Below are 27,901 nucleotides of genomic sequence, written 5' to 3' on the forward strand. Positions count from 1 at the left end.
TTTTAAGAAAAGTGCTTTTGTGTATTTTTTAATAAAAGTTTTCTAACTTTACATTTTACTTATAAGTTCATAATGCATTTGAATTAGTTTTTAAAATAAAATCTTATATAAAGAAAGTATGAGGTTTAGGTAAAAGTTTTGGGAGTTTTGCTTGTTTTTTTGCTGATGGCTTCTGCAGTTCTAGTCCCTGATACACTGATACTATCCTGTTATCTTCAATAGCTATATAGAATCTGTTCAATAATGTCCATCATAACTAAATTTTTCTGTTGCATCTTTCATTTATCTAATTTTTGTTGTGTCGATTATTCACAAATTTTATATTATTGATCTATCTTTTGTTTCAGAGGATTTTTTTTTATTTAAGTGAGGATTTTGGGGGGAGGGGAATCCACATGCAGTTCCTGACTCATACAGGAAGCTGGGTATTGAATTCAATTAGGCCACATGCAAGCCAAATACCCTACCCCGCTGTACTATTTCTCTGGACCTAAAGTGAGACTTTTTTTTTTTTTGCTTTTGGGTCACACCCGGCAAGGCTCAGGGGTTACTTCTGGCTTTGCACTCAGGAATCACTCCTGGCAGTGCTCGGGGGACCATATGGGATGCTGGGAATCGAACCCGGGTCAGCCGCATGCAAGGTAAATGCTCTACCCACTGTGCTATTGCTCCAGCCCCATAAAGTGAGACATTTTTTATTTTCATTTATTTATTTATTATTTGAGAAAGGTGTTAGGGTCACATCCAGTTGTATTTGGGGCTTACTCCTTGTTCTGTGCTCAGAGATCACTTCTGCTGGTGCGTGGGAACCATATGCAATATTATAGATTAAGAGGAACCCACCACATGAAAGGTAGGCACCATTATGCCTATACTACCTCTCCAGACCTAAGTTAGCCATTTTTAAATAGGTATCAGTTTATGGTAAAGGAATTAATTTAGGAATATTGTATGTCTGAAAATCATGAATAATTTTTTAATTCAATGACTAAATTTAAAACAAATAGGTATCAGTTTAAATTTCATCAAGTTGTGGATTTTCTTAGTTCCTAGTAAGATGTACTTTTCAATGCACATTAAGCATCTCTATTATGTTAGGAGACATACCAGGCTGCTTATTTGATTTTTAAATTTTAACAAGAACTAACCTCATTTACATTAAGTATGCAATTTTTGACTTACTTCTATTGAGCTAAGACTCATGATAGCTAACCACTGCAGCCTCAGTGATGTTATTTTGGTGAGTTTGGTTAGTCTAAAATTGCTGGATTCTCATTGCCACTTTTTCTGCTACCTGAGGAAGTGGTTTCTGAAGGTCAGAACAGCAAGTCTTTTTGGTGGGGCAGGAAGTGCTGGTTTCTCCTACCTGTGCTCTGGGTCTCTGGTCTGAGGTAACCAGGAAGCTATCTGTGTCTCGTTCCCTTCCTTTTCTGTTATCTTGTGTTAGTGCTTCTCAGGTAGTGTGACAGATAGTCACAGTCTCACAGGGACAAGAACATTTGCAGAATGGACCCAATTTATTGTAAATACAACTGACAACCAGAAAATTTCAGAAAGTTGTTTAAAATAATCTCAGAAGTTTATTGCAGAGGATTAAAATTTATAACTCTGACCATAGAGACAAAGTAAGAGAGCCAAGGAGGGGAAGCATTTGCCTTGCCTGCAGCTGTGGGTTTGTACCCTAGTTCAAATCCCCTGCACCACATATTGCCCTTTGAGTACAACCAGCGTCACTCCTGAACATGGAGTCAAGAACAGCCCTGAGAACATCCATATGTGCCCCCCCAAAACAATAAGAACAACAACAAAGGCCATTAGTCTCCAATAAGCCAGATCTTCAGTTATTAAACTGTCCAAAGCAATAAGTTACTATTAAAAGTACAACCCACTGTCTGCTCTCCTAACATAATTAGAATGAGCTAACCATTTTTCAACAATTTTCTAACAAACACTGATATAAACAGTTAGCCAAAATCAATGAAGACACAAAACTCTGGCCAAATATTTTAGCTGACAGATTAACAGATGCAATTTAACCACCAAGAACAACATTTATACTCTTTTATTCTGAATAACAAGATAACAGTTCTTAGAAAACTTTAGTCTCTTCCTCTGTAGATTGAAATAAAATCATACTTCAGAAAAAAAGTCTCTATTTTCCTGACACACAGATGCTCAGATACTAAATAAATGGTAGCTGTTCTTTCCCCAAACAAAACCATATCCAGTTACACTTCTGAAGCTATTATAAAATACTTAACTTTGATCTATTTTGTGCTAGCCTTGGCCAATGTCATCCCACCATAGTGCTCTCTGTAAATTGTGTCAAACCCAACAGAAATTACTAGAGCAGTCTCTTCAACACATTATAAAACTCAAGTAAGTCCAAAATGAATTCTATGACAAGCCTTAAACGGGAAAATAAGTTTTACAAAATCATGGGAGGCCAATGCTGGAAGGTCATTTGTATACTCCTTTGTCTTTGTGATTGGGAGAACTACAAACAAAGGACTTTCATAGAAAGTATCTACCATTTTTTAGATAAAAACTTTCACACAATGCATTTAGCATTTAAATATTTATAGATACAGAAACATAACTCCATTTATAATTTAAAGAAAATCTGCAAACATATTAAAATCAAAAATTTTAACTCAATGAGACATTTATGAAACAATCTCTACTTGCTATGTTATCCTCCAGGACACATGGCTCTTTAGTACCTAAGTGTATGTTATTCATGGAGATAAAGGATGAGATATGAAGGCTACATTTTTCTTATTCCTTGTCTACATAAGAGTCCAGAACAAGAGAGTCATAGCAGAAGAAGAACACAAAGCATCAGCCTATTCCTACTTATTTTAATTGTAACATTTATAACTAAGAACCACAGAGTCAGGGTCATTAGGTGATAAAAAACAGGTTGTCCATGGTTTGGGGCAGGGTGCAGAGATAGTTAAAGACTGATTCACAGGTTTCACCTACCTTTGCCCAGACAGCAGCTGAGAATCCGAGTACCGGGCTGACAGCCAAAATCACAAGGGTTAGCTTCCAGCCACGTGTAAATCCTACTATAAAGCCAGTGAAAAATGTTGCTAGTGATTGAAAGAATATTCCGATTTTGTCACCAATTCCATCATTAATTTTGGAGACATCACTAAAGAAAGTGTTAGAAATAAATGTGAGAATTGTGAACATAGAACTTTCCTCCTGAATTCGATTCTTGTTTATTTCAGGGGAAAGATCAGGAGGGTTGGGGGGGTGGGAACAGAGACTGATTTGGGGAGGAGGGTATTGAGTATGGGATCAATCAGTTTCCATTTAGGGTCTTGATCAGAAATTTCCCCACACTACACCATGTTGTTGCTCTTTGACATAGTCTCAGAGGAATTCTAAAGTCTGGCAAATCCCACTCCTTATTCAGTGCTAATCATGCAGATCTCCTCATGCCCTGCCAGGGTTCTAAGTCATCGCATTTGTTCAAGAAGCATTAAGTAGACAATTAACTTAAGTCACGTATTGACATCTCCTTAAAAGATCTTAATTAAACCTAAAATTTGGCACTCACTCTGTGAGTCGTGTGTTCAGCTCTCCAACATCATGCACATCAAACCAGCCTATCTCCTGTCGCATTATGGCATGAAAAAATTGCTTTCTAATTTTGAATATTTGTTTTCCAGCTGCCAGGCACCAGAATGAAACCTGAATGTAAGCTGCCACAAGCACACCAGCACCGATTGCACTGTAATAATAGGCATACCTGAAAAACAACAACAGGACTTTCATATACATATTCTGCTTCCCAATCAATGCATCTTTCCCCAACAAATCACTCATTCTCACTTTCTCAGTGATTCTGCCCATCCTCATATCTTTAACAAGGGATCAGGGTTGTAGGTAAGTGGTAGAGTATATAGTTTGCATGTATAAGATGCTGGGTTCAATCCTAGCACCCCTCCTCCAAATATAAGAAGGGTTACATTAAGGAGAGCCTGGTGGCCAGCATCCCATTACCTCTTTATCAATATAGTGGCATGTTTAAGTAAATGGTTTCTGAAGGAGGTGGAGAGATGGTACAATGGATAGCATGCTTGCCTTGCATGCTGCCAGCTCAAGGTAGAGAGATAGTACTGTGGCTAACACTCTTGCCTTGCACACCACCAACCCAGGTTCTACCCTTTTCACCCTTGGTAACCCCATACAGTCCCTCAGTTCCTGCCAAGAGTGATCCCCGAAAGCAGAGCCAGAAGTAAGACTTGAGCACTACTGGGTGAGGTCCCAAAACAAAACAAAAAAAAAGAGGTTTCTGCTTTGAGTCCTATGATAATGTTCTGATCATTAACAGAGAAGGAAATGGTCCCTGGCCTTTTGAACTGGCACAGTTTAGATGCCAAGAGGTAGGTGAAAATAAAAACCACGTTTCCTATTGAGCAATAACTTTTAGGTTCTAGACAAGCATCCTAAAATGCAATATATAATACAAATACCCCAATTTTTTAAAGTTCAGTATGGTCTATCTTCAAAATATGCATACATAAAAATGTTTTAATGAGCTATGAGAAACTATAAAAACAACAAAGTAGCACTACTGTTAACTACTCAGTGTTCATCCCAGCAAGAATCTTGATAAGCATATCCTTTCCAAATTATATCTTATAATTTACAATTTGTTTAAACAGTGAAATGTAATCAGAATAAATTATAGTCACCAGATAATACAATAATTATTTTCCAAGTTATAATGATATAGCAAGATACAGTTTAAATGAAACCTGATTTAACATGTAGAACACATGTTTTGAGAATCAGTAAATGTAATTTTAAATCATCAGTGAATGTTAACTCAAATATATTTATATTTAAGCATGTTTAATATTATATTGTTTCATTTTCTTAACATAAACAAAACCCCTCTCCTAGAAGTACTTGCTTCTCATTTTCCAAAATACAATTAAGCGCTCAATTATCTTCAAATATACCAGAGCATTTATATCTATTGAAGAACTTATGTTTTCTTCCATCAACTCATACCTTTGTTCATCATTTATAAGCAACTCTGGGGAGCAAAGTTCAAGACAGGTAAATCATTAATGAAAACTCCAAGGTGATTTAAGTTTGGAAGGACTATATTACTCTGGAATGCTTTGTTTCACTGTTTAGAACTAGATGCGCTCTGTGTGTGTGTGTGGGGGGGGGGGGGGGGGTGGTGAGAGGGGTGTGTGTGTGTTTAAAGTCTGTTGACTTATCTCCTCTATCATAACTAAAAACATCCAGAAAGAAAACTAGTAATTATAATGCCACTGGAAATGTAATTTTTTATTTAACTATATTTTAAAAGAGTATTTTGAACTCTAACCTCTCTGCATATAAAATGAATATATAAATACAATCTAGGTTTAAACCTATTTTTGATGACTTCTTACCCAGAATACTGTTTTATAAAAAAATAAATTTTTATTCCCCTGGAAAACTAAAAAGGGAATTGTTTTCCTCAAAATTTTGAATATTTACTGTAATAGTGAAAAATTATAGTTGCAAAATTTCAAACATTGCCACAACTGAGCCAATACAAAAAAGATTAACAATATCAAGAAAAATGTCTAATTACGTGGTCATCTTATCCTCCAGTTGGTTGAGGGCTTCTTCCTTAGAGATGTTGGGATAACCTAAGCAAAACACACATAGATCATTATCATTATGTCTATTTATTCTACTTAAAATTAGCATAAAAATTTAACCTAGCTATTTTATTTAACAATTTACATTTAAAAAACTCTTCCAACCAAGTCCTTTTTAACCTTGTGTGGTCATTAAGACATAGATTCAACTTGTTCACTTCTGGGTACGTGCAGTCATATACAAAAGTTAATAAAACTTATTGCAAAAGAAAACCACATTTATTAAGCAACACAATGTCAGCAGAAATACTGGTGCCTTGAACAAAAAAATTTTATTAAATATAAGATAAAAGGTAAAGGTAAAGGACCTCCCGTTGATCGTCGATTTGCTTGAGCGGGTCCAGTAACGTCTCCATTGGAGACTTTGTTGTTACTGTGTTTGGCATATCGAATACTCTCGGTAGCTTGCCGGGCTCTCCGAGAGGGGCGGAGGAATCGAACTCGGGTCAGCTACGTTGGCCGCTTGTAAGGCAAACGCCTTACCACTGTGATTATTTTGTAGGGTCTTTGTTATTTCTATACAGACTTGACTATAAAGCAGTTAGTATTTAGGACTAACAACGAATTTATGATTTTTATTTTTATTTAAAATACAAAATGTAAAATACATGATATATACCAGTGGATCATGCAGTATTAGCAAATTCTAACTTTATATCAAAATTTCAATATATCAAACTTGAAAAAATACATTAAAGTATGTTCTTTAATATATAAAAGCACATGCACTTAAACACACACACACTATATATATATATATATGGATATAAATATATATATATGGGAGTGGGTCGGGGCCACACCTGGCAGTGCTCAGGGCTTAGTCCTTGCTTTGCACTCAAAAATCACTCCTGGTGGGCTTGAGGGACCATAGAGGGATCCAACCTGGGTCAGTGTATGCAAAGCAAGTGCTTACAGGCTGTTCTATAACTCCATGGCCCTCCCCCTCCTCCCGCAAGAAGGTCAATAATTTACTATTTTTCCTGTGTGTGTGTGTGTGTGTGTGTGTGTGTGTGTGTGTGTGTACTTAAACACAAAAGCACATACAAATTTCTGTTAAAAAACTGTGTTTTAAAACTCAGTCTAGGGGACGGTGAGACAGTACAGCAGGTAAGGCATTTGTTTGATCCCCAGCAACCCACACCGTGTGGAGAGCCCCACTAGGAGTAATTCCTGAGAGCAAGCAGAACCAGAGTAAATCCTGAGCACCGTCAGATATGTTCCCCAAATAGAATTATTTTTAATAAAAATACATGTTTAGTAGTCAAATTGCCATGCCATTTTATTTATACTGTATGCTATTTTAGAAAAAATACCCAGTTGTATCAAAACTGAAAAATCCATAAATCAAAATAATTACAGTCATTAAAAAGAATACAATTCTTAATTTAACTATAATTTAAAGACACTTTACACAATATCAAAACTTTCAAATTAAAATTATCTGAGAGATCATAATTTACTTTCAAGAATCTCAAAAAGCTACTGTCCAAACCAACAGTTAGTTATAAAGAAGGAAATGAGACTAGTATATCAAAATTGTCACTGTTTTTTGATAGTAAAAGCTGGAAATCTCTGGTCACATTAGCTAAATTTTCAACATAAGAAAGAAAGTCAATCACCTATGAGAAGCATTTTTTAAAATAAAATATTTGCTTAGACTTTTGATCACATCTTAGTTTCCACAACCTCAATTCCTAGTTCTTCTACCCGTTGTAAGCCCTCACTGATCATCTCAACCACTGTGTTTCTCATGCTTTCCGTCTTCTCTACACATTTATGTTTTCCAGAATTTCACATACACTCTTTTTTTAAAAAAAAATTTATTACTGAATCACCATGAGAAAGTAACAAGCTTCGATGTTTGAGTTCAATCATGCAATGATCAAACACCGATCCCTCCTCCAGTGCACATTCTCCACCACCAGTATCCCCAGTATATGCCCCATTTCCAACCCTCCCCCTGCCTCCATGGCAGACAATTTCCCCCATACTCTTTCTCTACTTTGGGGCATTATGGTCTGCAATACAGATACTGACAGGTTACCAAGTTTGGTCCTTTACCTACTTTCAGCACACATCTCCCATCCCAAATGATTCCCCCAACCATCATGGACTTAGTGATCCCTTCTTTATTCCTGCTGACTGCTCCTCTAGCTCATGTGACAGGCTTCCAACTATGGGGCAATCTTCTTGGCCCTAGTGTCTACTGTCCTTGGGTGTCCGTCTCATATTATGTTATTTTTATATTCCACAAATGAGTGCAGTCCTTCTATGTCTGTCCCTCTCTTTCTGACTCATTTCACTTAGCATGATATTCTTCATGTTCATACACTTATAAGCAAATTTCATGACTTCATCTCTCCTAACAGCTGAATAGTATTCCATTGTGTAGATGTACCAAAGTTTCTTTAACCAGTCATCTGTTCTCAGGTACTCGGGTTGTTTCCAGATTCTGGCTATTGTGAACAGTGCTGCAATCAACATATAGGTGCAGATGTCATTTCTACTTTGCTTTTTTGCACCCTCAGGATATATTCCAAAAGTGGTATTGCAGGGTCATATGGAAGCTTAATTTCTAATTTTTGAAGTATCATCCATATTGTTTCCCAGAAAGGCTGGACCAGTTGGCATTCCCACCAGCAGTGAAAGAGCATCCCGTTTTCCCCACATCCACACCAGCACTGGTTGCTTTTTTTCTTTAGAATGTGTGCCAGTCTCTGTGGTGTGAGATGATATCTCATTATTGTTTTGATTTGCATCTCCCTGATGATTAGCTATGTGGAGCATTTTTTCATGCGCCTTTTGGCCATTTATATTTCTTTTTTGAGGAAGGTTCTGTTCATTTCTTCTCCCCATTTTTGGTGGGGTTGGAGGTTTTTTTCTTGTACAGTTCCACTAGTATCTTGCATATTCTGGATATTAATCCTTTATCAGATAGGTATTGGGTAAATTATTCTTTCCCATTCTGTGGGATCTCTCTGTATTTTGGTCACTGTTTCTTTTGAAGTGCAGAAGCTTCTTAGTTTGATGTAGTCCCATTTGTTTATGTTTATTTCCACTTGCTTGGTCAGTGGTGTTTCATCTTTAAAGGTGCTTTTAGTTTCAACGTCATGGAGGGTTCTGCCTACATTTTCCTCCATGTACCTAGACACTCTTAAGCGTGACTTCACCCATTCCCAGCTTTCATGACTTCAAATCCATATATGGTGCATCCACGATTCTCTCCGTAACTCTTAGCTAATGCTCTAGTTCAGGACCCCATCCTCTCTAACCTCTGCTCCACTAGGAGTCTCCCAACTCTACAGCAATCAAATTCTCATATTGCCACTAGATTGTATCTTTGAAAATAAAAATAAAATTATATTGCTTCTGTTAATAGCCTTTGATGACAATTCACTGCCTAAAGTATAAAGTCCAAGACTGATACTTCAATAAGCCCAAGTCCCATAATATGGCACACTATCCCTTTGCAGTTTTGCCACAAGTACACATGGGGTAAGATAACTATTTTGAAGTGTCAACCACTTCAAGATTCTCCAGGTATTCTCTTTATTCTTTCTCTTCATCCTAGTGGCTAGAAAACTGAGAAGTCACAGTCTCTAGGGGGTCCACTGCTGAAACAAAGGATCCAACACCCCCTTTCTTCCTGGCTTTTGTGCTTCTGTAGTCAATGCCCTTGGGTAATGAAGAGGAAGTTGAGCATGACCAAACAGTTTGCTTTAAATTCAAGAGACTAAATTCCACTCTTTTAAACAAAAAAGATTTCCTGGTCCAGGGAGCGAAACAAGGGTCAGAAGGATTCTGGTTTGATTCCCAGAACCACATACATCCGCCCCTCCCCGTCCCCCTCTCACCCCCAAGCGCCACCAAGTATTGCCCCAGGGACCCCTGAGCATTGACCAGATAGCTCTGGTGATCCCTAGCACTATAGGGCACAAACAGCATAGCCTCCTCAGGCCCTAAATTGAACCCTCTGTTCTGGCTGATGGAGAATCACCAGGAGTGGCTCCTAGGTACCTGGAGTACCACTGGGGAGTGCCCCACCCTTAAAAAAAGTTTTCTGCAACATGAAAACAGATGCCATAGAAAATGGAATGAAGATTTTCTTCTCCCAAGGCTTGTAGGAACACTGCTATTTATTCAGCCACTGATTAGCCTGATTGAATTGTGCATGAATTCCACTCATTGTGCTCTTTCTACCTGGAGGTTCTTCTTTAAAAAAATGTATTTTACAATACTAAAAATAATGAGGTTTCATGCATACAGTGTGCCAAGACCACATCTTCCATGGGAGTGTCTACTTCCTTCCACCATTGTCTCATGGTCCTCTTCCTGCCACCCTCAACCTGTCTTTATTGCCATCCTCAACCTGTCTTTATTACCACAAGTTTTCCTTCTGAAAAGAGTCTTCCTTTCATGAATGAGCTGAGAGATTATCTCTCTTTAAAGGGCTTACCCAGAGTACAGTGGGTACAGTGACTCAACAGAATTCTAGAGTAGTTGACATGATTCAACTTACTAAATCAGAGATACTGGTGGTTTAACTCTATCCCCTGCTTGCCACACCCTTTGATGTGAACTAGAGAACTTGCCCATGTCTTCTTTGTGCTCACAGTCCATCTGTGGACTATAAACCTACTCCATCTGCTGCCACCTCATCTACTAACAACTATTGAGTTTCATATTGATCACACATGTTGGCTTCTACCAAAATATCCTACCATGACTTCTATTTTGTACTTAAGTGTTTCACACAAGATAAAAAAATATTATGAGAGTCAAGGTACTTGGCTGATCCCAAGTATTAGATCCTCAGCACAGTATACGGTTCTCTGAGCATAGATCCAGGAGTAAACCCTGAATACCACCAGGTGTGGCATAAATGTCTCCTCTGCACCACACACACACACACACACACACACACACACACACACACACACACAGAGCACAGAGCAGAGCTTACAACCTGGTAAGAAAAGCCTCCCCTAAATCCAAAGACTTTAAACAATTAATGTTCAGCATATAAACTACTCTATGCCATTAAAAATCAGGCTACATAACATTTTAACCTAATCCAAATATCTCAGTAAGTTTACTAATTTTAACTTCTGAACTCTCAAGAATATTATAAAGAAAAAGTGATGGAACTAGGGAGATAGTTCAGGGGGTTGGGTACGTGTGTGCAAAAGGACCTGAGTTTGATCCCAGGCATCACATATCCCCTATGCAATATGGCCAGGTATAGCCCTGGTAGTCCCAAACACTACTAGGTCCAAACAGAACTGCATTACTAGGCACAGGCATTGAACTATCCAGGCCAGGATCGCCTGGAGTGGCCCTCAGACTGCCTGAGCATTGCTTGGGAAGACTCCCCCAAAAATGGGTAATGAGAACTAATTTGTGATTTTCTCCATGTTAAAAATGAGATTATTTTGTAAGGATAGCTGTCACTCTATCTTTTTATTTAGTTCTACTGTTTGTTTTGGTTTGGTTTTTGTGGCCACACCTCATATGCTCAAGGCTTACTCCTGGCACTGCACTCAGGGATTACTCCTGGTGGAGCTCAGGGGAGCATGGCTCAGGTGTTGCCAGGGATGAACCCGGTTTGACCACATGCAAGGCAAATACCCTATCTACTATACTATGACTCTGGCCCCCAGTCAACTTATATTTTACAGAGTCTTCATGCTGGACACTATTCTGGACACTGAGACATCTAGAGTGAAAGTGTAATTCTTTCTAATCTCATTGTATGTCTGTGCAAGTAGACAATTGTTTCACTTTCAGATCCCAAATTTTACATGGAAGGGTGAACTATCAAGAGCTATCTGAAATAGTTTTTCCTAAGAACTTTCTTTTTCTCTCTAACCTCCACCCCCATGCCCTTTCTCACCATTTGGACAATTTTAATAAACTAGTAAATGGGAAAAAAATAAGAAGAAAGTTTTAGAGTAGTAACGTTTAACAAGTAAATAAAACAGCGGACTACAATGACAGGGTGGCTTGGGGATTAAAGGTCTTTCTGAGAGATACCAAATATGGCACAATCTTTTTTGGGGGGGAGGGCGGGAGGGTCATATTCTATGGTGCTCAGGGGTTACTCCTGGCTCTGCACTCAGTAATTACTCCTGATGGTTCTCGGGGACCATATGGGATGCCAGGGATAGAACCCAGGTCAGCCGTGTGTAAGGCAAATGCCCTAACCACTAGACTATATCTCTGGCCCTATAAGGCACTATCTTAAGAAGTGATAGGATTGAAGATGGCCCCAGATCTAGAAGGTGGTATAAGTGTTCAAAGACTGAAAGGAGATCTGTGTAGCCAAAAAGAGCGGGTAACCAGGGATGAGGCTGATAATTCAGGCAGAGATCAGGCCATATACAGGCCATTGTTGTTTGAACTTATTTCATGCTATGAAAAACCACTGGGGAAGATATGACCTGATTTGGTTTTTATTTTGGTTTTGTATTTTTTAATTTTATGTGGCAAAGAAAATAGTTTATAGTGAGCCTTCTGTAGACTTTTACACTTGCATTTTAAAATTTTGTCTAATCTAAAATCCTTTTTGTATAGGAATTGACATATCTTTGACAATAAAGATTCTGTCCTATCACTTTTATGTTTTGTTATTGTCTCCTATCACTGTTGCTTATATTTCTGCTACTGTATGACCTTGCTCAAGTTTTATGTTCTTTATTTCATAAGGAGTTACATCCAATAACTATTTTAGAGTAAGTCTAGAGCTGATAAACTCTTATTATCTTGTTTGTTTGAAGTCTTTTTTTCTCCATTATATTTGAATGGCAATTTTAAGGGTAAAATATTTTAGGCTTAAAGGTCTGTGTGTGTGTGTGTGTGTGTGTGTGTGTGTGTGCATGCGCATGCGTGTTTGTGTGTGAATTCTACATTCTTCTTAAAAACCTCAGTAAAATTTCTTTCATAAATATGATAAAAGGCTGACAGTTGTGCCTTTGTGTGTTACTTATTTTTTCTACTTAGCAGTATTCAATACTTATTTATCACAGATGCAATAATTTAACAAGGGTATGTCTTGGAAAAGGTAATTTTAAATTAAGAAAATTATTTTTTCTTGAATAGGGGTCTTTAATTTTTACTGAATATTACAAAATCGTAACCTATAAATTTACTAATGCATCATAAATCAACATCTGTACATATTCACATTAATTTCAAACAATTCCAAATAAATTAATATCTAAAAGTCTAATTCTATCCTACACCTTATAATCTAACCTTCTGCCAATCTACAACCCACCTCCTTCCCCCTTTCTTCTGGTAATTAATTTGGTTTCATCACCTGAAAGTTTGTTTGGTTGGATTGGCTTTGGTTTTGGGGTCATACCTGGCAGTACTCAGAACTTAGTCTTGATTTGGCTGGTGGTACTCAGGTGAGCATATATGGTGTCAGGGATAGAATAAGGGTTGGCTATATCAGGGTAAGTAACTTACCCCCAATACTATCCCTCTGTCCCCTTCTTTCTTTATTTATATATGACCAATGAGTGAGATAATACATTTTTTTGTTTCTCTTTCTCTCACTAACTTTATTTCATTAAGCAAAATCTCATTCTGACATGGTGGCATGTGAGGGGAGATTAGAAAGCCATTGTTGTGGAGGCAAGAGATGAGAATGGTTCAAGACAAAGATTCTAGCTGGGGAGACACCTTGTCATATGTAAGATGACCTTGACACTGCTGCCAGTTGATGGTAGAACAGCAAAGATCCTGGCATCAGACTCTTCTCCCCATTTGTTAATTCAGGAAGTCACTCTTTTGTTTTCACTGGTGAACTTCTAAGACAATGTTAATTACATAAAGGAATTCTCTGAAAGAGTAAACCACTGATGCAAATAGTCCACATGATCCCAATTTGGCTCAGGAACCCCACAGTTCCATTTTTTTTTTCCATCTAATTGCAGGAAACTCTAGGAACCAGAAGAGAAACTTGGGCCTCCTGCCTCAATGATCAATTCTTCTGGTATTTGCCCAGGTTTGATCCTGTTTCTCAGTGTGGGTGTGTGCGGGCTATTGTTGGTAGCCAAGAAGACTTCAGGAACCAGAATTTCCTTGCCTGCTGCTTCCATGCCTCTTATCTGAAGAACTGTGCCTTGTGGCTGACTTCCCTACACAACAATAAACCAATCTATGGATCCATATCTTAGAGGGAGAAAGGACCAAAGGTAAAAAGTTGCTTCAATTTTGGATGGGGCTTGAAACAACGCAAAAGTGTGTGTGTGTGTGTGTGGGGAGGGGTGCGGGGGCGGGGACGGGGAATTGAAGCTAAAAGGTAATATTATTGGCCCAAGAACTCTGCACTGTCTATGAGCAAGCAATTCCATCATAGGCACATTGCTTCAACTTCCTCTCAGCATTGGTCTCTGCATAACATTTGTTATGGTCTGGGCAGGAAAGATCAAACAGGAAGTAAATCAACTGCCTTGAATAAAGCTGCAGCAGTCATGACCCAGGTTCGAGTTCCTAGAACCACAAATGGTCTCCTGAGCACTGCAAGAGGTCACTCTTGAGTACAGAGTCAAGATAGGCCTGAAGTACCTGCGTGTGGCCCAACCCCACTCCCCAAAATAAAAATATTGGTTTGGACTATATAAGATCTAGGGTTTTTTTTTTAATGTACAAACTTTCATTTTATTCACTTTTTAATTTATCCCATATTGCTTAATTAGAAACTACATGGAGCAAATACTCTTTGCTTATATTTCTTTTTAATTTTGTTTGCTGTTTATACTGGGCTGGGGCGACAGCACAGCAGTAGGGCATTTGCCTTGCGCACAGTCGGCCCGGCCGAGCCGGGTTTGATTCCTCCACTCCTCTTGGAGAGCCTGGCAAGCTACCAAGAGTATCTCGCCTGCACGGCAAAGCCTGGCAAACTACTTGTGACATATTCGATATTCCAAACACAGTAACAGAAGTCTCACAATGGAGACGTTACTGGGCCCACTTGAGCAAATCAATGAACAACAGGAGGACAGTGCTACAGTGCTACCGTGCTGTTTATACTATATTGCAGAAATTAAATTGCATCCAATATACTTTTTGGTTTGAAAAAGTATTCCTCCCAAAGTTAAACCCCCCAATGAATAATATTTATTTTTATAACTTATTATCATATAAATCATATAAAAACTAGCCACGTTACTTTTTAACTTGAACTAACAAAACTTGTCACACTAAATTACGCATTCTGAAATATCTTGCCGTTACTTGGTATCCAAATTTATAGATACATTTCTATAAATCATTTATCTCTAAATCTTTTCCCTGCAATGGATAGTCTTGAACTATTGCAAGAAAACAGGTCCCCTACCCCCCCCCCCCCCAAAAAAAAAGAAATCATGGAATTTATGAAGTACCTCAATTCTTTTGATAAATGTTTGTGGTTTGGGGCCACATCTGCCTATTCTCAGGGCTTACCCCTAGCTTTGTACTCAGGGATCACACCTGGCAGTGCTTGGGGTACCATAAAGAATGCCAGGGGTCAAATCCACGAGGTCTGGGTGCAAGGCAAGCATCCTACCCTCCCCAATCTCTGAAGCATTTCAACTTTAAATAACAGCTAATATTCCAGTTCAGATCAAAAACATCATGCTGGTCTGGAGGACAGAGAATCACGTTGTCTGCATAGAACTAAAGTTCTTGAAACACATGTAATAAGATTTATGATTACCTTATTAGTTCAAGCAAGTATCAAAATAGAGGTAATTTTGAAAACGGCATATTTTTGTGTTCCTCACATAAATTTTGGAACAGTGTAAGTGAGAATGATAAATATAATGATAAACACAAAAACAAGTTGATTTAACTTTTCCCTTTGGATCTGAATTATTAACTTGTATTAGGAGTTGAGTGATTCCTGTTCTTCATTCCTGAGTCTAGGAGAATAAGCAAAACTACAACATAGTTAAGGTACGAGAGAAAAGTCATTCACAAGGCATGTGCCCTCAATGTATACTGATCCAACTGAATCTTTCAAAATAATGAGCCATCAGAAGTTCATTTAAACATAATCATTTTGTTTTTTTAAAACAATAAACTGAAGTAACGCTAATTATATATTAGTGTTTTATTAGTAACACTAATTATATATTAGCAGGGGCACGATTTTAATTTTTGGGAGCTAACTACCGTGACAGATTGAAAATCTCTGTGTCCTTAATTTCTGGATTAGTATGTTATCCTCGGCATCTTCCTTTCTGGGTATCCCCCTTCTTTAGTGCACTGGGTTGAAACCCTGAATTATTACTGACTTGAGGCCATTAAAAAATGACAATTGCCCTTATTTACACTTATTTCCAGAGAGTCTCAGGAGAATAAAGATAAATCATAAAATACTACAGAAATTCAGAACTTGGGTGAAAGTGATATGAAAAAAGTGATGTGACACAGTCAGGTAGTATCTGAGTCTCCATTCACCAGAGATTTTAAAGTAAAGGCAAATTCTAGCATAAAATAGGTATCAGGAAGTCAGGACACAACAAAAAATGGACTAAACCAGACTGTCTCTATAAGCCAGCAGAAAAGAAACTTATAGGAGGTTTTCTGCATCCTCAGAGAAAAATCTATTCACTCAAAGAAAGACTTTAGAACTATATGGATATATCCCATGCTTAATGTAAAATTCAAAAACTTAAAGTTTTAAGAGCATTAGCAAATTTCAAGTTTTTTTTCTTTGACTTTTTTTTTTTTTTGGCTTTCAGACCAGGAATTACTTACTCCTGGATCTATATTCAGGGATCATTCCTGGTGGGCTCAGGGAACCATATGGGGTAGCTAATAATCAAACCTAAGTTGACCACATGCAAAGCAAACACCCTACCCACTGTTCTATCGATTTTTCTAATCCTAACCCAGGTTTTCCTAAGCAGATAATACTTCTTGCTTCTAATAGAAAGGCTCCAGCACCTAGTCTAGTCCCATGTAAAGGTAATAACATTCTGCACAGGGAAACCTGAGGAGAATAAAGATCTGCAAAGGCCCCAAGAGTTAAGTAGGTTGGTTCCCTCTACAGAAACAGCAAAAATTTGCTTGCATTCCTCTCTTGACTCTGCAGTAAATTCAGTGAAGGCTATTTCAAGTAACCTTCAGGGTATTTGGAAGTCTGAATCTGCAGATGGACAGATTAGTGACGGAATTTATTACACTTCTAGACTAAGAATTTCAGTAGAGATAGTATGCTGCCTCTTAAAAGGTACAGGAGGACAAATAACACAGATGAATGGCAACAAGGAGTAGTATGAAGAAAAACATTAATTTTATCTTATGTAATATTTTGCAAATGGTTCATTTGTTTCATAGAATATGCTTACTATGTGCATAAAGTACACCAAATTTGGTTATCACCTCTTTGAAACCATCTATGATTCTAATACATTGAGTCAAAGGCCTTTGGCTCCTCTCCCAAATATTTTGTGTGCTGTTGTATATAGCACTAATTATATCCAACTGTTGATTTGTTTTGTTGATTCACTAGTCCGTCCATTCTGCTTAGAGGGACTGGAAATGAATAGTTAGAATATGAACAGTGGTTGATGCATAAAAAGAATAGTTTCATAGGAATTTCACTTACAAACTGATCATAACCACCAATTAAATATCCTACCTCAGAAATTAGAAGTCTTTTTTCTTTATCAAGACGCAGATAATAAACATTTTAGGTTATATAGACGATATATAATTTCTTCGTCACCTTTTCTACTCTGCCACTGTGGGTTTGAAAGCAGTCAAATTATATGTAAATGAATTGGTATAACTGTGTTCCATTATAAGTTTTACTGAGGTTAACAGATACTATAACTTCAGTTTCATATCCTATTCAAATATCATAACAAATTTCTTATGACTCCTCCCCCCAATGACTTAAAAATGCCAAAGCCGTTTTTGTTTACAAGTTTCATAAAAATAAGAAGCCTGTCAGATTTTGCTCATGAGCTATATTTTGAGAACCTCTCCCTTCCCTGAATGGCTTAGCAAGAAGTCTACTTATTAAGGAAATTCTGGTTAAAGGAATGATTATTGCTCACAGTCAGTCAACTGGTATATTGAGTAGCGTTAGGAATGTCCCAAGCTTTTTGCCACTGTAAAAAATTCACTTATGGGGGGGCTAGAGAGTTAGCATGTAGGGCACTTGTCTTGCATGCATAATATCCAGATTCAATTCCCACCATTCTATATGGTCCTCCAAGCACTACTAGGAATAATTCTTGATGGGAGAGCCAGGACTTATGAAAGAGCATTGCCAGGTGTGCACCTACCCCCACAAAAAAACTTAACTTATGAACACAGATTTTTATAAAGATGAACTAATTTAAGGAACCCAAACACTGTTAGCAAGTCATGAAAGTTCACTCATGAGGAATAAGGAAACATGAGGTTTCTACTGATAATAACACTAACAGTATTTGCTGAGCACATTTCAATAAAGTCCTATTCTGTGAAGCTTAAACAAATGAATCCATTTAACTTCACAACCACCCTGTGACGCAAATTCTACTGTTCTCCAATTATTGTATGGATGAAGAAATTAAGGAATGAATAACTTGCCCAAATCTCAAAATTTTAAATTGATAAAGGTGGGGGTTTACAGCAAAATATCCCAACTCCAAACCATGATATATAATACTTCTTCAGAAATGGCATAAGCAAACATCCAAAATTTTCCCAAAGTTTTCCAAAGAAAAGTGATACCAAAGAGGAAGATTGGGGAGAGAAGCAATTTGAACTAAATCCCAAAGGAAAACTCTCTTATCTGGATGACTATTAAGTTAAGTCCGATTGACAAAGTATGGAGTAGTCTTTATCTGGCCTGGTCAACTAATTAATGTGCAGCACATGGATCTTTCCAGAAAGAAGTTGGAATCCATGGCTGACTCATCCTTTCTGAACTCATGCAATCACTAGATAATCAAATCATGTTATTGTCTATGACAAGTCACATGTTTATAGGTGATCAAGGTAAAGCCAACAGGAAGTGCTTCTACTTAAAAATATTAATGTTTAAAAACATATTAATGTTTCCTGAAAAGAGTAAAAGTCAATTCCTATCTGAGAAAGGGAGATATGATAAAGATGAGTGTTTCTCAACAAGGGGTTAAATGGCTCCCCATGGGACTCCAACATATTCTAAGGGAACCACAGGTGAAAATTGCAGAAATGGGAGACCACAGGATGAGGGAATGGGGAACCCAATAGACTAGGGCTACCAGAGGAAGGAAACATATTCAGAAAGGAGCCACAATCTGAAAAAAAGGTGGAGAAAACCATTACACACAACAGTTAATGTAAACTAACAAACATAGAGGCTGAGATATAGGTCAGTTGATTGGAACACCGGTTTTACATGCAGAAGACCCAGGTTTAATTCCCAGCAGTGTGTGGCTAAGGGACTGATAAGCACTAAGGTAGGAGTAGCTTAGTGCTACTTAGTAGTAGTAGGACCACCAGATGTGGCCCGAAAATAAAAAAGACATAACTAGGCACAGCTCAGTCTGAGTTTACTGGTGGCGCATCAGAGTTCGGACCTGTTAGTGTCTTGCATCCTTTAACAGTATACTCTTCCCCAAATGAGCCAAGTTTTAGCACTTGAGTTCAGTACCTGTCACTTAAAGTAGCACACACGAGGGCATAATATGATTAGTGTAAGCTCTCCTAAACTGTTAGATAAATGAGTGTGTATGAACTTCACACAAAGTAGAATCAGAATGAACATCAAAGTCAACATTAAATCCATTGAGTTACCAGACAGGACAGAAATATTTATTCTTCCATAATAAAGTGTAAGCTAAGTTTACAAAAAATAGCTTCCTTTTGGTGAATGATAAAAAAGAATGTGTCAGTTCAAAGGCTAGTATAAAAACTTTGCCAGGGACCTTTGAGTGATACAAAGGGAAGATATATATATATATATATATATATGAATTTTACATATTATTGAAAAATTTTCTCTACCCTCTTAAAACCTGCACTCATATGTTAAATAAACTGAAGCATTCTTGGCTCAGGGTAAGCAATATGCTCTTCAAAACAAAAAATAAGCAAAGTGCTGCTAGGACCCACAAACTGGCATTAAAAGGATACATAGTGCACTCAAATTTAATGCATATTTCTGGAAACAGGGTCACTGTGAAAGCTAAGTGATATTACTTCTCAAGTATGTCTAAAACATGCATTTTCAATGCAATCCCTATAATGATACCCATGAAATTTTTAAAAGAAATGGAGCAAACACTCCTGAAATCCATATGGAAAAATAAGCACTCATAAATAGCTAAAGAAATTCTTGGAAAAAAGAAAATGGGAGGAATCAACCTCCTCAACCTCAAACTCTACTACAAAGCAGTAATAATTAAAACAGCATGGTTCTGGAACAAAGGCAGAGCTGCAGACCAATGGAACAGGGTTGAATATACTGACATCTTCCCCCAAACATATGATCATCTAATCTTTGATAAGGGACCAAGAAATGTGAAGTGGAGCAAGGAAAGCCTCTTCAACAAATTGTGCGAGCAAAACTGGACAGCTACATGCAAAAAATGGGCTCAGATCTCTACCTAACACCATGTACAAAAGTAAGATCAAAATAGATTAAAGGCCTCAATATCAGACCGGAATCCATAAAGTACATTGAAGACAAGGTTGGCAAAACGCTCCTTGACATTGAAGCGAACAGTATCTTCAAAGATGACACGCCACTGGCCAAGCAAGTGAAAACTGAGATAGACAAATGGATATCTTAATTTAAGATAAGCTTCTTATCTTAAACTAAGAAGCTTATGCACCTCAAAAGAAACAGTGAACAAAATACAAAGACAGTCTACAGAATGGGAAAGGATATTCGCCCAATACACATCTGACAAGGGGTTGATATCAAAGATATATAAAGCACTGGTTGAACTCCACAAGAAGAAATTATCCAACCCCATCAAAAAATGGGGCAACAAAAAGAAGAGAAACATTCTCAAAGAAGAAATCCGAACGGCAAAAAGGCACATGAGAAAATGCTCTACATCAATAGTCATAAGGGAGATGCAGATCAAAACAACAATGAGATATCATCTCACGCCACAGAGACTGGCCCACATCCAAAAGAACAAAAGCAACCAGTGTTGGTGAGGATGTGACAAGAAAGGAACCCTTCTTCACTGCTGGTGGGAATGCCAACTGGTTCAGCCCTTTTGGAAAACATTATGGACGATTCACAAAAAATTAGAAATTAAGCTCCCATTTGACCCAGCAATGCCACTCCTGGGAATATATCCCGGAGAGGCAAAACAGTATAGTCGAAATGACATCCGCACTTCTATGTTCATTGCTGCACTGTTTATAATAGCCCAAATCTGGAAAAACCCCAGAGTACGAGAACAGATGACTGGTTAAAGAAACTTTGGTACATCTACAAAGTGGAGTACTATGCAGCTGTTAGAAAAGATGAAGTCATGAAATTTACATACAAGTGGTTCTACATGGAAAGTATCATGCTAAGTGAAATGAGCCAGAAAGAGAGGGACGGACATAGAAAGACTGCACTCATCTGGGGAATATAATGTAACAGAATGGGAGACAAACACCCAAGAATAGTTGAGATAAGTACCAGGAGGTCTGCTCCATGGCTTGAAGCGGGCAGCACATGCTGGGGGAAAAGGCAGCTCAGATAGAGTAGGGAGCACCAAGTAAAGGATGTTTGGTGGACTTGCTCGGGATGTGAGATGCGTGCTGAATGAAAGTAGACTACAGACTGAACAAGATGGCCACTCAATTCCTCTATTGCAAACTACAAGATCTTGAAGGAAAGAGTGAGCAAAATGCCCTGCCACAGAGGTGGGGAGGGTATGGGTATGGGGGTGGAGGGCTACTGGGATCATTGGTGGTAGAGAATGGGCACTGGTGGAGGAATGGGTACTCGATATTGTATAACTAAAACCCAAGCGCGAAAGTTTGTAAGTCTACAACTGTACCTCATGGGGTTTTACTAATAAAATAAATAAATAAATAATTTTAAAAATTGTGCATTTTCAACATTTGTACCATTTGTCTGCAAACTTATTTGTAAGCCTTTGAGCGATTCAGCTCATATCAGTCTATGTTCGGCCGAAGGTTATATCCAATCTTATTTGTTCATTTCAACATGTTTTAAAGTACTCAACTTGTAACATGTATAAAATTAAATTTCTATTATTTATTGCCCAAACCTGTAATCCCTTCCTCACCTAAGTAGACGACAATTTCAGTTTTTCAGATTAAAAATTTCAATCTTGGGCTGGAGAGATAGTACAGGAAGTTGGAAGAGTGGCTGACTCTGATTTGAATCCTGACACCACATAGCACTGTAGCACTGTCCTCCCCTGGTTCATCGATTTGCTCGAGTGGGCACCAGTAATGTCTCTATTGTGAGACTTGTTACTTTTTTTGGCATTTTGAATATGACACGTGGAGCTTGCCAGGCTCTCTGAGAGGGACAGAGGAATCAGACCCGGGTTGGCCGCATGCAAGGCAAACACCCTACCTGCTGTGCTATTGTGACTGGACACCACATATGGTCTCCCAAAACCACCAGGAGTGACAGAGTCAGGTGTGAGCCCTGAGCACCACCAGAAACAAGCAGAATTTTCAAAATTATTCTAAACCCTGCTCTCTTCTACTCATATTCAGTTTGTCAGAGAATCTTACAACTTTTATGCTTAATTTTTAAAAATTTTTATTAGTGAGACACCATGAGGTACAGTTGTAGACTTACAAATTTTTGTGCTCGAGTTTCAATTATACGATGATCAAATACCCATCCCCCCACCAGTGCCCATTTTCCACCACTACGGATCCCAGTATCCCTCCCACCCCCTATCCACACTATCCCACACTGCCTCTGTGGCAGGGCATTCCCTTTTGTTCTCTCTCTCCTATTGGTGTTGTGGTTTGCAAAAGAACAATGGGTGGCAATCATATTTGGCCTATAGTCTACTTTCAGCATGCTTCTCCCATCCTGGGAGGATCCTCCCAACACCCTTCATTTGGTGCTCCTTTCTCTATCTGAGCTGTCTTTTCCCCTAGCATGTGTGGCTGGCCTCCAAGTCATGGAGCAAAATTCCTGGTACTAATCTCAGCCATTCTTGGGTGTTAGTCTCCTATTTTGTTACTCTCCTATTTTGTTAGTCTCCTATGTTCCCCAGATGAATGCAATCTTTCTATGTCTATCCCTCTCTTTCTGAGCCATTTTGCTTAACATGATACTTTCCATGTAGTACCACTTATGCTTATTACTCAATTTATTATGCAATCCCAATTTGTATAAATTAGATTCCTATACATCATTATAATAATTTCTGAGTTAATTTTGACTTTACATAAATTTCTTTCTCTACTTTACTAGAACTTCACAGTACATTATGAATGCTTATGAATAATAGCTTCACAAACTCATTACAAATATGGACTAAAACACAGAATGTGCAACTCCAACTATACTACACACTCTAGCCCATATGCAGTAAGGGCCCCACAAACATCAGTCTAAATGACTGCTTTTTAATTGTCTATGAAATCAATACTGATAAGCAATACCAACCTTGAGTAATATTTGTTCCATTTGGCATGGTTCCTGCATTTGCAAAGGTATCTGTCATTTCTCCAAAGATCAGCATCATTAGGGGGAGTGCAGCTCCGTGAATGATGGCAGCCAATGTCCCCAGTGCCATATATAACTTCTCAAGCCAATTTGAATAGCGAAACTGAAGAAAAAGTAGAGTAGCAACAATTAGCACAGTTTTTTTAATAGCTTGATCTACTTTTAAATATATATAAAATCCATTTTATATATATGTTTATATATTATATAAACACATAAACATTTTTTTTTCAGATAACTACTGCTCCCAGCCTGGTCCAAGATAAGCAAGCTATTAGGACAGCTTAATCAGAAATGATCATTTGAGACCTTCTTCATACTGGACTAGGTCAGTCTTTTCACACAAGAAATGTACTAAGATGGGCAGTACATTCTGGGAAACTTTGAAAGTCTTTAATGATTCACAAATTAAAATATAGGGTACTATTTGCTCTGATTTTCAGGAACAGAAGTCACTTTCGATTAACAGATTGTGGGAGCGTTTTCCCTGTAGCATGTAGGGGCCTAAAGATCACTCCTGGCTGTGTGGGCTTTATGACTTGATGTTCAATATATTTAATATCCCAGACTCTAACTTATTTTTAAATTTTTTAATGAGACACCGTGATTTATAAAGTTAGTCATAGCTGAATTTCAGGAGATGTTCCAACACCAATACTATCACTAATGTCAATTTCCCAACATCAGTGTCCCTAGTTTCCCTCCAAACCCCCAACCTGCTTCATCAACAAGAACCTTTTAAAGTTTGGTTGTTGCAGTTTTGATTTCATGCTTTCAGTTTCACTGGTTCTGTGGTTCAGATATATAGATATAACACAGCTCACAGCACCAATATGAACAAGACCCCTCCTCCCTGCCCCTTTTATCTCCTGTTTGACTGGTCTAACCTCTTCCCCTTAGTTTCTTCCCTTCTTTGTCCTCAGTTCCATAGTCTCAAGACCAGAATAATCTATGTATCCCCTTTAAAAGTGAGATTATCTGGTATTTGTCCTTCCGATTAACTTTACTTAACATGTTGTCCTTCAATTTCATCTAAATTGCAGTGAAATTACATGATTTCATAGGCAATAAAAGCATGTAATTTGCTAAAAGATTTTTTAATCAAGAAAAATATTGAGGGGACTCAAAGCAATACTAGATCAATATGGAGAGTTTCATGCTAAGTGAAATGAGTCAGAGAGAGAGGGATGACATAGGATGACTGCACTCATTTATGAAATATAAAGTAACAGAAAGGGAGACTAACATCCAGGGATAATAGAGATAAGGGCCAGGTGGATCGCTCCATGGCTTAGAAGCCGGCCTCACATGCTGGGGGAAAAGGCAGTTGGGATAGAGAAGGAACCAGTAAGTGAATGGTGCTTGGAGGGCTGGCTCGGGATGGGACATGTGTGCTAAAAGTAGCGTATAGACCAAACATGATGGCCACTTACTACTACCTGTTTTGCAAACCATAATACCAAAAAGGAGAGAGAGTAAAAGGGAATGTGCCTGCCACAAAAGCAGGGGGGAGGGGGGAGATAGAGAAAAGCAGAGTGCTGATGGGGGGGAGGAGAGGGGTGGTGGTGGGAGGGATAGTGGGAACACTGGTGGTGGAGAATGGGTACTGGTGGAGGGGTGGGTACTTGATCATAGTATGACTGAAACGTAATCACGAAAGTTTGTAAGTTTGTAACTATCTCATGGTGATTCATTAAAAATAAATAAAAAATGAAAAATTTTTAAAAAAGCAATACTACAGTGGGCTGGAGCAATAGCACAGCGGGTAGGGCGTTTGCCTTGCATGCAGCCAACATGGCCGACCCGAGTTCGATTCCTCCGCCCCTCTCGGAGAGCCCGGCAAGCTACCGAGAGTATCTCGCCCGCACGGCAGAGCCTGGCAAGCTCCCCGTGACGTATTCGATATGCCAAACACAGTAACAACAAAGTCTCCATTGGAGACGTTACTGGGCCCGCTCGAGCAAATCGATGATCAACGGGAGGGCCTTACCTTTACCTTACCTTACAGTGGGTAGGATACTTGTCTTATACACAGGAATATGTGTTCAATCTTGGACAATCCCTCTATGGTTCCCTGAGCCCTGCCAAGAGTGATCCCTGAGCATAGAGCCTGGAGAAATCCCTGAGCATAATAGCTGGGTGAGGCTAAGAAGACAAAAAAAGAAAAGAAAAATCTTGACTATCAAAGGCCACTCTGAGGACACCATTGAGGAGATATATTTTGTTGCTTTAAGAAAGTTCAGAACCAGGCATGAGACAGTACAGTGGGTAGGGAGCTCGTACTGCATGCACCCCAAACTGCTTCAATGCCTATCACCTCCAATGGTTACCTGTCAGGGAAAAGATGATCCCTGAGTGCAGAATCAGAAGTAAGTCCTGCGCACTGCTGGGTTTGGCCCAAAAATCAAACAGAAAACAACAACAATTAAAAAGTTTAGAACAATGATCTTGTCTCATGGCCTTAGCTTAAATGTGAAATTAACATAATGAAGTGTCAAGAGTGATGGGAAGAGGAATGCATTAAATGCACTGATGGAGTCAGCAGGTTTGTAATCTTTGGAGAAAACTGAGCAAAAAGTTATAGGTGTAGACTGTATACAAAAAACCAAAGATTCAGATCAAGTGTCATAAAAGAAGGCAGTGGAAAATAAGTTTTTTAGAATTTTATATACTTCACAAAGAGACAGAAGAAAATCCTAAAGCTAAATAGCAAGGAACTCAGAGTAGTAAAAAGTAGGCATAACAGGTGGAGAAACAGAGAGCACACAAGTTCTTGGTAGTAGTAAATGTCAGTCCATAAAGTAGGAATCTAAAAAATAAAACTAAGGGGCTAGAGACATAGTACAGGGGTTAAAGCATTTGCATTGCATGTGGCTGATTCAGGTTCAATCCCAAACACCACATATGAGTCACCCAAGCACCGCCATGAATGAGGTGTGCCCCCAAAACAAATATATAAAAATAAAATATGTAGTTGTGGAACAAATTAGCAAAAGGTTAAGTTTGGTAATAGGAAGAATATCCAATACATACTTAGATCCTGTCACTTAATTTTCTTCTTTTTCTTAAAAACAAAAACAAGAAGCCAGGGAGATAGTACAGTGGGCAGGGTACCTGACTTGCATGTGGTGGACCAGAGTTTGGTCTTTGGCACTCCATATGGTTCCCAAGGCCTGCCAGGGGTGACCCCTGAGTGCAAAGTCAGGAGTAAGACCTTAGCACAGCCAGGTGTGCAACCCTCCTCCCCCAAAATAAACAAAATAAATTAAGTGAGTTTATGTTTGGGCTAAATGGCATTTATACTCCATAAACTGAAACTTCCCTTTTTACAAACTAAAATTTTTGAGAGAATTTTTTTTATTTTTAAATTCTTAATCATGCTTAATTTTGCCACTCTATACATTGTCTTAAATTAGCTTTCATCCACCTCATGAGAAATGAAACAGAAATAAGAAAGAAAAGTTGGACAGACATCATTTATTTTCTCTTAGAGACTCTATTAAAGTAGACGAAACATCAAATTCCTCAGCAGATGAAGAGAAGATGATTCACAGGCAAGGTCCCTCTCATTACCACCCTCATATAACATTTTACCTCCAAAACTAATCATTTGACTGTAATTAAAACAAGAAGAACATAAATATAAACATTTACGGAAAGTTTACTCAATGACTAAAGGAGAAGTCAGAGATAAACACCAAAGAGATATCTCCTCCCTTCAGTGTTTAAAGAGGAGGACGGCAAAGCAAAAAAGTGCATTCAATATATATTCTGCCTGTTTTGAGAACACCATAGAAAGAGAGAAAGAGCAGTAAAGAATTGAGCAGATGGTGAAAACAGTCAAAAAGGAGGTGGTGTTTCTTCCAGCTTTCAAAGGTCCTCGGTGTTTAGAAATAGTAAATAAGACATTCCAGACAGAGCAAGAGAAAATAGCAGCAGGAGTGACTTCAATGTGCTTAGAGAAGATTGGAGTCTTTCAAGTTTGCAGTATAATGTACAGAAACAGCAAGAAAAAGCTGATCAAGAAGCACCCTTTACTGCTCCAGTACAAATCAACTAGTTAAAGATACTGGGGAGTATGAAACTATCATCAATAAGCCTCGTTTAGTTCTATATCAATGTTGATCTGGAAAAGGGTTATATAGTAAGTACACAGGGAAAATTCAGAGTTTGAGGCATAGTATATGGTACTTGAAAACATAGTAGAAGACAAAAGACTGAGTGAAATCATTCAGGAAGAAGCACTTTAGCACTGTCCTCCTATTGTTCATTGATTTGCTCAAGCAGGCACCAGTAATGTCTCCATTGTGAGACTTGTTGTTAGTGTTTTTGGTATATTGAATATGCCACGGGGAGCTTGCCAGGCTCTGCCGTGAGGGCGGGATACTCTCAGTAGCTTGCCAGGCTCTCCGAGAGGGATGGAGGAATCAAACCCGGGTCAGCCGTGTGCAAGGCAAATATCCTACCCGCTGTGCTACTGCTCCGCCCCTTAGGAAGAAGAGTCACGGTCCTCCTGTTGTTCATAAATTTGCTCGAGTGGGCCCAGTAACGTCTCCATCATGAGACG

The 27,901-nt window shown here is 38.4% G+C and overlaps 1 protein-coding gene across 2 annotated transcripts in view; it reads right to left on the reverse strand.

Moving 5' to 3' along the window:
- LOC130027426 (ATP-dependent translocase ABCB1) overlaps window positions 1-27,901 on the reverse strand; it is a 107,015-nt gene that overhangs the window by 64,811 nt on the left and 14,303 nt on the right. For both annotated transcript variants that reach the window (XM_056118194.1, XM_056118193.1), the window contains exons 4-7: window positions 23,275-23,437; window positions 5,609-5,666; window positions 3,569-3,760; window positions 2,986-3,157 (exon numbers count right to left, since the gene is read on the reverse strand). In XM_056118194.1, the coding sequence (XP_055974169.1) occupies window positions 2,986-3,157; window positions 3,569-3,760; window positions 5,609-5,666; window positions 23,275-23,437 (585 nt within the window). The remainder of the gene's footprint in view (window positions 1-2,985; window positions 3,158-3,568; window positions 3,761-5,608; window positions 5,667-23,274; window positions 23,438-27,901) is intronic.

The sequence above is a fragment of the Sorex fumeus genome, unplaced genomic scaffold, assembly GCF_029834395.1.
Source record: "Sorex fumeus unplaced genomic scaffold, SorFum_2.1 ptg000037l, whole genome shotgun sequence".
NCBI classification, from domain to species: domain Eukaryota; kingdom Metazoa; phylum Chordata; class Mammalia; order Eulipotyphla; family Soricidae; genus Sorex; species Sorex fumeus.